The 10404-nt window shown below is 34.0% G+C and overlaps 1 protein-coding gene across 2 annotated transcripts in view; it reads left to right on the forward strand.

Moving 5' to 3' along the window:
- The window catches only part of CHIC1 (cysteine rich hydrophobic domain 1), a 436141-nt gene that overhangs the window by 24004 nt on the left and 401733 nt on the right, over positions 1–10404 (forward strand). For both annotated transcript variants that reach the window (XM_082377544.1, XM_082377545.1), the window contains exons 4-5: positions 8980–9036; positions 9292–9351. In XM_082377544.1, the coding sequence (XP_082233670.1) occupies positions 8980–9036; positions 9292–9351 (117 nt within the window). The remainder of the gene's footprint in view (positions 1–8979; positions 9037–9291; positions 9352–10404) is intronic.

The raw sequence follows: 10404 nt of genomic DNA on the forward strand, positions 1-10404 counted from the left end.
TGGCCTCATAGAATGAATTAGGAAATACTCCCTCTGCTTCTGTTTTCTGGAAGAGATTGTACAGAACTGGTATAATTTCTTCCTTAAATGTTTGAACCCATCTGGTCATAATACTTTCTACTTGGGGAGGTTATTAATTATTGACTCAGTTTCTTTAATAGATATAGGCCTATCCAGATTGTCTATTTCTCCTTGTGTGGGTTTTAGTAGACTGTGTCTTTCACATAATCAGTCCTTTTCATCTAGCTTATCAAATTCATGGGCATAGAGTTGTTAATAATATTCCTGTATTATCCTTTTAATGTCCATGGCATCAGTAGTGATAACCCCTATTTCATTTCTGAAACTTTGTAACATTTTTGTCTCCTATCTTTTTTTCTTAGTTAACCTGGCTAGAGGTGTATTAATTTTACTGATCTTTTCAAAGAACCAGTTATTTATTTTGTTGATTTTCTCTATTGAAGTCCTATTATCAGTTTCATTGATTTTTACTCTAATTTTTATTATTTCTTTTCTTCTTGCTTTAGATTTAATTTGCTCTTTTTTTCCCTAAAGTACAAGCATATATGATTGATTTAAGGTATTTCTTCTTTCCTACTATATGCATTCAATGCTACTGCTTTTACTGTATCCCACAAATTTTGATAAGTTTTGCTTTCATTTACATTTAGTTCAAAATATTTTTAAATTTCTCTTGAGATTTCTTCTTGAGCCATGTGTTATTATAGAAGTGTGCTGTTTAATCTCCAGATGTTTTGGGGATTTTCCAGCTATCTTTCTGTTGTTGATTTCTGGTTTAATTCCACTGTGGTCTGAGAGCATACATTGTGTGATTTCTGTTCTTTGAAATTTGTTAAGATGTGTTTTACGACCCAGAATGTGGTCTGTCTTGGTATATGTTCCACATCAACTTGAGGATAATCTGTCATTTGCTGTTGTAAGATGAAGTCGTCTGTAGATGTCAGTTATATCCAGTAGATCAGTGGTGCTGTTGAGTTCACCTGTGTCTTTACCAACTTTCTGCCTACTTGATCTATTTCTGATAGAGGGCTGTTGAGGTCGCCAACTATATAGTCAACTCCTCTATTTCTCCTTGAAGTTCTGTCAGTTTTTGCCTCACATAGTTTGATGCTCTTTTGTTAGGCATATACACATTAAGAATTGTTATGTCTTGGAAAATTGACCCTTTATCATTATGTAATACCTCTCTTTATGTCTGATAATTTTCCTTACTCTGAAGTCTGCTTTGTCTAAAATTACTAAAGTGACTCCAGCTTTCCTTTGATTAGTGTTACTATGGTATATCTTTCTCCATTCTTTTACTTTTAGTCTGTGTATGTCTTTATATTTAAAGAGGGTTTCTTGTAGACAGCACATAGTTGTCTTATTTTTTGATCCATTCTGACAATCTGTTTTTTAATTGATGTATTTATACCTTTGATGTTTAAAGTAATTATTGATATAATTTGATTAATATTTACCATGTTTGTTACTGTTTTCTATTCATTACTCTTGTTCTTTGTTCCTATTTTTATCTTCCAGTCTTTTTCTGTCTTCTCTGGTTTTAATTAAGTATTTTTATATGACACCATTTTTTATCTTCCCTTAGTATATCAATAATCCTACTTTTTAATATTTTTAGTGGTTGCCCACTAAAGAGAGTTTGCAATATATATACATATACAACTAATCCAGGTCCACTTTCAAATAACACAATACCACTTCCCAGGTAGAACAATTACGTTATTACAGAATATTTGCAATTCCTACCCCATCCCCTCCTTATAACCTTTTTGCCATTCATATTACTTATCCATAAGCTGTAATCATGGAATACATTATTTTTATTAACAAACTGTTACCTGTTAGATCAGTTGAGAATAGAAGAAATAAAAGATTTTATTTTGCCCTCATTTATTCCTTCTCTAACACTCTTCCTTTATATAGATCCAGGTTTCTTATCTGTAGCATTTTACTTCTTTCTAAAGAACTTATTTTAACATTTCTTGCAAGGTGGGTCTACGGGTGACGAATTCCCTCAAATTTTCATCTAAGAAAGTCTTTATTTCTCCTTCATCTTTGAAGGACAGTTTTGCTGGGTATGGATGGAATTCCAGGTTGGTAGTACTTTTCTTTTAACATTTTAAATATTTCATTCCATTCTTTTCTTGGCTTGCATAGTTTCTAAGGAGATGTCTGATACAACTCTTATCCTTGCTCCTTTATATGTAAGGTATTTTTCCCCTCTGGCTTCTTTCAAGATTTTTCCTTGATCTTCTGCAGTTTGAATATGAGATAACTAGGTGTAGATTTGTGGGTATTTATCCAGTTTTGTATTCTCTGAGCTTTTTCAATCTATGAGTTTGATGCCTTTCATTAATTTGGGGGGGATTCTGTTGTCATTATTGCTTTAAATATTTCCTCAGCTCCTTTCTCCCTTCACCTTCTGTTATTTCTATTATGGGTCTATTGCCCCTTTTGTAATTGTCCCATAGTTCTTGGATATTCTGGTCTTTTTTCTTTTTTTTCTTTTAGTTTTGGAAGTTTCTACTGATATATCTTCAATCTTCATCGATGGTTTCCTCAGCCATGTCCAGTCATTGATGAGCCCATCAAAGGCATTCTTCATTTCTGTTATGATATTTTGACTTTCTACCATTTCCTTTTGATATTTTTCTTACAGTTTCCATTTCTCTGCTAACATTATCCATCTATTCTTTCATGTTGTCCACTTTTTTCATTAGAGCAAGTAGTATATTTATCATAGTTTATTTATATTCCCAGTCTGATCATTTCTACATCTCTGCCATTTCTGAGTCTGGTTCTGATGCTTGCTCTGCCTTTTCAAACTTTTTTTGTCTTTTAGTATGACTTCTAATTTTTGTTTGAAAACTACACATGATACACTAGTGAAAGGAACTGCGGTAAATAGGGCCTTTAAAGTGAGGTTTTATTTTCATTTGGCTGTGTTTACTGTTTGCTGTAGCTGTTGGAAATAGAAGGCTAAATGTTTCTTGGTGTCCTTGATTTTGTCTGGCCTATTTTCCTTGGATTTCCCTATAGACTTCTTAGATATCATCTGAGATGCACAGTTCTTTCAGTTGTATTCCTCATATTATAATACAGAAGCCTTATTGATGTAGTGGCAAGGTGCTGGGGGACTAGAAGTGTTCTATAGTATTATGATTAGGCTTAAGGTTTTTATTGAGCCTGTATTCCTGGGCTGTGCCCTACACAAGTGCTTCTCAATTTTGTTTTGTTTTGTTTTCCCCTTTACATGGGACAGGAAAGCTAGAGGGTGCTAGAATTGTGTATTTCCCTTCTCCAAGATTGGTTGGGCTCTGGTAATATCCCAGTAGGTTAGGCTCTGGTACAATAGTTTCTCTTGAGAGCAGGCTTTGTTAAGAACAGAATGTTCTGGGCATATTTAAACGTGACTCTTCTTCCCTTTCTCCTGCCAGAAGATGAGGAGATTTTTCTGCAATCACTGTGAGAACCTGATAGGGCTTCTGGTAATAAAAGTCATAAAAGTGTGGGAGTCTCTGCCAAGACTGGGCCCCTTTGGAATTTTGAACTCTCAAACTTGTCCCACTGAGCTTCCAACAGTTCATCAGTTTAAGTTCAGGTATTGCTATCCTAGTCCTAGTTCCCACAAAGTTTTCTTCTCCTGCATTTCTACTCTGGTAAATTGTGCACAAGGTTTCCAGTTTCTCTAGATCCTGATCAACATACATTATTTTCCATTTTATTGACAATAGCCACCCTAATGAGTGTGAAGTGATATCTCATTGTGGTTTTGATTTGTATTTCTCTAATGACTAGTGGTGTTGAGTATTTTTACATTTGCTTATTGGCCCTTTGTATATTAGGTTAGGGTATTTGTATATTACTTTGCCCATTTTGTAACTACCTTGTTTGTTTATTGTTGAGTTGTGGGTGTTTTATATATATTCTCGTTACTAATTCCTTATCAGATATGTGATTTGCAAATATTTTCTGCCATCCTCTAGATTTTCTTCACACTCTATTGACAGTGTCATTTGATGCATAAAAGATGTTAATTTTGATGAAGTTCAATTAAACTATTCTCCCCTTTTTGCCTGGGCTTTCAGTGTCATATCTAAGAAATAACTGCAAAATCCAGTGTCATGAAGACTGTCTCCTATGTTTTCTTCTAAGACTTTTATGGTCGTCACTCCTATGTTTAGTTCTTTGATCCATTTTGAGTTAATTTTTGCATATGGCGTAAATTTAGGATCCAACTTAATTCTTTTGCATATGGATATCCAGTTTTCCTTGCAATATTTATTGAAAAGTCCTTTTTCCCCATTGAATGGTTGGTACTCTTGTCAAAAATCTGTTGTGGATATTCGAGGGTTCATTTCTGGGCTCTCTGTTCTATTCCATTGGTCTATATGTCTTTATTTCAGTACTGTATTCTTATTGGTTATTGTTGCCTTGTAGTAAGTTTTGAAATCAGGAAATGTGAGTCCTTCATATTTGTTTCTCATTTTCAAGATTTTTTTGGCTAATAGGAGTCTCTTGGGATTCCATATGAATTTTAAGATGGATTTTTCTATTTCTATAGAAAAAGTCACTGGGATTCTGATAAGGATTGCATTGAATCTGTGATCATTTTGGATGATATTGTCATCTTAACAATATTAAGTCTTCCAATCCATGAACACAGGATTCTTTGCATTTATTTAGGTCTTTAATTTCTTGTAGCATCATTTTGTAACTTTATGTGTACAAGTCTTTTGCCTCCTTGCTTAAATTTATTAAGTATTTTATTCTTTTTGAAACTATTGGAAACGTAATTGTTTTCTTAATTTCTCTTTTGAATTGTTTGCTGTTCTTGTATAGAAATGCAACTGAATTTTGCATGTTGATTTCATATCCTGAAATGTTCCTGAATTTGTTCATCAACTCTAACAGGTTTTTTTGTGGATTCTTTAAGGTTTGCTACACATAAGATAATGTCACCTGCAAAGAGAGATAATTTTACTTCTTCCTTTTTATTTGGATGCCTTTTATTTCTTTTCTTGCTTAATTGCTCTGTCTAGAATTTCCAGTAATATGTTGAATAGAAGTGGCAAGCATGGGCATCATTGCCTTCTTTCTGTCTTAGAGGAAAAGCTTTCAGTCTTTCACCATTTAGTATGATGTTAGCTGTGGATTTTTTTTAACCTAAAACCAGGGAGAGTGGGGTCTGCTAATATTCCCCATCTGTCAAATCAACCCAGAACATATCTGCCCTAGGAAGCTGGGAAGGTAAGAACTGCCACTCAGTTGTCAAACCAACTATAACAGCTCTACCACGATATAGATGTGTGTCAGAAAGGGGTCTGCACTCTTCGTCAACTGTGCTGCCTATTTTGCAGAAGTTGTAGGTAGGGAAATGGGTGCTGCCCTGCTGCCACCACCCACTTGATATAGGCCTTCTATAACACAGAGCTGTGGAAAATGGGATCTGCCTATTTTCACCATCTGCCAAAACTACCCAGAAGAGCTGTTCCCCTCTAGGTATCTGGGAGATATGGGAACTGCCTGACACTCAGCTCCCAAGCTTGCTTAAACAGTTCTTCCACAAGGCAGAGCTGTGGATATGAGTATAGTGCCTAGCTCCAATACCAAGGCTTCCCACTGTTCTTACTTATTTTCAATAGATTTTGTTGAATGAATACTTCTCAATCTGTTGAAAACCCTTTGATCAATCTCTAGAACATTTGAATGATTGTACTTGCTAATACTGACAAATTTTTTTAAAGGAATTCCTTTTTATTTTTATTTATTTATTTATTTATTTATTTATTTATTTATTTATGGCTGTGTTGGGTCTTCGTTTCTGTGCAAGGGCTTTCTCTAGTTGCGGCAAGCGGGGGCCACTCTTCATCGCGGTGCGCGGGCCTCTCACTATCGCGGCCTCTCTTGTTGCGGAGCACAAGCTCCAGATGCACAGGCTCAGTAGTTGTGGCTCACGGGCCTAGTTGCTCCGCAGCATGTGGGATCTTCCCTGACCAGGGCTCGAACCCGTGTCCCCTGCATTGGCAGGCAGATTCTCAACCACTGTGCCACCAGGGAAGCCCAATACTGACAAATTTAATAGTTGTCTCTCCAGGGAAGAGACTTCCATAAGGTCCTCACATTGGCATTCTGGATGGGTTCTTACTATCTTGATGGTATCTTTGACACACAAAAAATTTAATTTGATTAAGTCAAACTTATCTCTTAAAATTTTCTTGCTTGTGCCTTTTACATCATATCTAAGAGGGCTTTGCCTAACTCAAGATTACAGAGGTGTACTCCTGTGCTTTCTTCTAGTTGTTTTAAAGTTTCATTTCTTATGATTCAGTCTTTGATCCATTTTGAGTTAGTTTTTGTGCATGGTGTGAGATAGGGGTCCAAATTTATCATTTTTCTTTTGGATATCCAATTTTCCCATCACCATATGTTGTAAATGCTATTACAAGAGTCTTATAATTCATGAATACATATGGGATATTTTCCATTTATTTACCTCTTCTTTAATTTATTTTAGCAATGACCAGGGATCGAACCCAGACCCCCGGCAGTGGAAGCACAGAGTCCTAACCACTGGACCACCAAGGAATTCCCTTTAACAGTGTTTTTTAGTTTTCAGTTTAAACATCTTATACTTCTCATGTTAAATTTATTCCTAAATATTTTATTCTTAAATCTATTGTGAATAGGAATTAGGAGGATGGGATTAACATATAAAAAGAAAAAATCTATTGTGAATGGAATTGATCCTTTACTTTCATTTTCAGATTGTTCCTTGCTTGTATATAGAAATAAAATTTATTTTTATGTGTTGAACCTTGTATTACTTTTCTATCTAGCGTAACAAATTTCCACAAACTTAATGGCTTAAAACAACACCCTTTTATTTCACAGTCAGAAGTCTGGGTACAGTGTGGCTGGCTCAGTTGGGTTCTCTTATTAGGATCTCACAAGACCAAAATCAAGGTGCTGGCAGGGCTGCATTCCTTTCTGGAGATTCTGGGAAAGAATTTACTCCCAAGCTCATTCAGGTTTTGGCAGAAATCATTTCTTCCTTAGACTTTCTATGTGACCTTTCCATCTTAAAGCCAACAATGGTGGTTTGAGTACTTCTTGTGTTTCAAACCCCTCTGACTATTCTTCCATCAGCCAGAAAAAATTCTCTGCTTTTAAGGGCTCATGGGATTACACTGGGTCTGCCAAAATAATCTAAAATAATCTCCCTATTTTAAAGCCAAATGATTAGTAACTTTAATTATATCAGCAATGTCCCTTTTGCAATGTAATGCCTGCAGTGTAATGTAATGTAACAATTCACAGGTGTAACTCCTGGAGGAGTTTTTTTGCAATGTAATGTAACATTCACAGGTGTAACTCCAGGAGGTGAAGATCATGGAAGCCAGAATTCTACCTACCACAATCTTGTTTCTTGCAAATTTGCTGAACTTATTTATTAGTTCTAGTAGTGCTTTAGTGGATTCCTTAGAGTTTTCTCTATATAAGATCATGTCGTCTGCAAATGGAGATGGTTTCACTTTTCCTTTTCCAATTTGGATGCCTTTTATTTATTATTTTGTCTAATTGCCCTGGCTATAACATCTAGGACGATGTTGAATAAAAGTAGTGGGAGGAGACATCCTTGTCTTGTTCCTAATCTTAGGAAGAAAATATTTAATCTCTCTCCATTTAGTGTGATGTTAGCTGTAGGTTTTTCATAGATGCCCTTTATTAGGTTGTGGAAGTTCCCTTTTATTCCTAGTTTTTCTTAGGATTTTTATCATGAATGAGTACTGTATTTTGTCCATTGCTTTTTCTAAATTTATGAAGATGATCATGTGGTTTTTGTTCTTTAGTCTATTAATATAATGTATTACATCATTTTGTTTTTGTGTTCCTAGGATAAATTCCACTTGTTCATGATATAATGATTGCTAGTGTTTTGTTGAGAATTTTGCATTTATATTCATAGTATTATTTCTTCTTTTACTGTTTGGTAGAATTCATCATTGAAGCCATCCGGGCCTGGGGTTTTCTTTGTGGAAAGATTTATAACTACTCATTCAATTTCCTTATTTGTTACCCATCTGATTTTGTTTAGAGAGATTGTATCAAGTACAGTGGCCCAGTAGTATACTTTAACTGGCATTGTTGCTGATCTGGCCCACTGTAGATGAGCTGAATACAATTGTCATTGTTAACTTACGTGGTTGAACAGTTAGAATAGTTTCTTATGTTGGTGCTTTGGAAATCATGTCAGATATAGTCTGGTTGTAAATCATTTAACGAGTAGTTTTAAAATTTAACAATGCCTACTAGCCTTTTTTATCAGAAACCTTATAAACCCTTTCTTAAAAATCAAAAATGCCTAACAATCTTTAATTTTAATGTTTTTGAAGATTTTGCAAACTTTTCTTACTCCTTGCAAAATATATGCACTCCAGATGGAGAAACTTGTCCTCTGTCCTCCTGTTTACTACAGTGCTGCTTCTGTTGTTTATATTTTTTCCTCTAAATACAAGTTTTCCTACTGGCTGTTTTTATATTTCTTTTCAGTGGAAATTCTGATATATGTTGGCTTGTTTTATTCAACCTGTAGACATTGACTGACTGCTCTTTGCCAGGTATTGTGCTAAGAGCTCTGATAGGAAAATTTTCTGTGAGTAATCAGATTAGCTTGGCATATTACATGTATATTAAAAAAGTAACCCTGTGAAAAGGTATATGAAAATCTAGATTTAGGTTCATAAATGGACTACTAGGAGTACTGGTAATGTTTTTATAATAGTCCAGCGAATGTACTCACAACACAGAGTAATTTGTACATATTTCATTTTGAAAAGAAAAACAAGAGGAGAGAATAATGGTATCTTACAAGTAAGCAGAAGAATATAGATACACATAGTTTACAAAGCTCTTCAATTCATCTTGTAACAAAGTCTTGATTCTTTCTCTTAGACCAGAAGATCAATTCAGAAGTTGTTAGAGTGGGAAAATAACAGATTATATCACAAGGTAAGAAAATTTAAGCAAGTAAGTGTCCCATTCATACTTCCATTAATAAATTGAAAAAATGGGAATTTTTCAGGCCACAAAAGCATGGATTCGAGAACTAATACTCAATTTTTAATATATACCCTTTACAAAGTATTTTTAAATGCAATGTTTTGTATCTTATTCCTGGATTGTTGTTTGGTGATTTATTCAAATGTGTAGGTAATAATTAGTATAAATTGCTATCAAAATTCTTAACAAACTTTACTTTCTTAGCTTGCTTTGCACTGGAAGTTGACTAAAAGGAAATGTGAAACTAGCAATATGATGGAGTATGTAAGTATGCAGTTACCTTTAATTACATTTTTTGGATTCCATCCTGAATGTTACATTGTACTATATTTATCATTTGTCAAATCTTCTTTCTACGTTTTTTCTCCTCAGCTTGAACTTTTGTCATTTGGAACATAGAGGTTTCCTTTCACCTTTTTTAGATTTGTAGCCAACATAAAATATCTTGAAAGCTGACAATTATTTCGATCTTAGAAAAATCTTAGCTAGTATGCTCAGATGAAAACATTGCATAACCTTAATCTTCTTTTTAACATAGGTGCAAACCATCGCATATGGTGATGGGCACAGCTGCTGTTGAACAAAATATTTCTAAATGTAATCTTGTCAAAACTTACATAAAATAGGAATTGACTTCTGAATTCTGGATTCCTTTCCCTGGCTTTTTTTTCTTAGCTGATATTTGACTTTCAGTGAAGAAACTATAGATCCTAACTTTTTTTTTTTACCAAAAGCTATGCAATCTTAGTCATAAAGCATAAATCCACATATAACCAATGTGACAAATTCAGCATCATTAACATTCAAAAGAATATGAAATTTATCCAAGCTTTAAATACATTAGTATTTACATGTACAAGCTTTTATATACATATAGTATATATTTAATAATAAACATTCCATTTCCATTTCATAAATAAGGATTATTATGTATCTTTCTCCACTTTGAATAGTTTTGGGCAAAATGTGCAAATGACCACAAATCTAAAATTCTCTATAGGTAAAATCTTATATAAACTGTTGTAAGTTTATATAAATTTATAAACATCTTAAGTTTTTATTATTATATTTCCAAACCTGTTTTAAATTAAAATGTTTTAATCTATTTGAACACTTTATTATTTTTTACAAAAAACTTCTAAAAGATAGTAATACTCAACCGATATTAGCTGCTTTAATTGAAAAATAGAGGGACGTAATATATATAAAGGTATTTCTTCTAATCCATGTAACAAAATTTTAATCCCTTCGACTTTGCTAAAAAAGAAAGGGGGGGGGATGGAGGGAAGATGGGAAAGACATTAAAATGTAATAGGG

Source organism: Balaenoptera borealis (assembly GCF_965194805.1).
Source record: "Balaenoptera borealis genome assembly, chromosome: X".
NCBI lineage: Eukaryota > Metazoa > Chordata > Mammalia > Artiodactyla > Balaenopteridae > Balaenoptera > Balaenoptera borealis.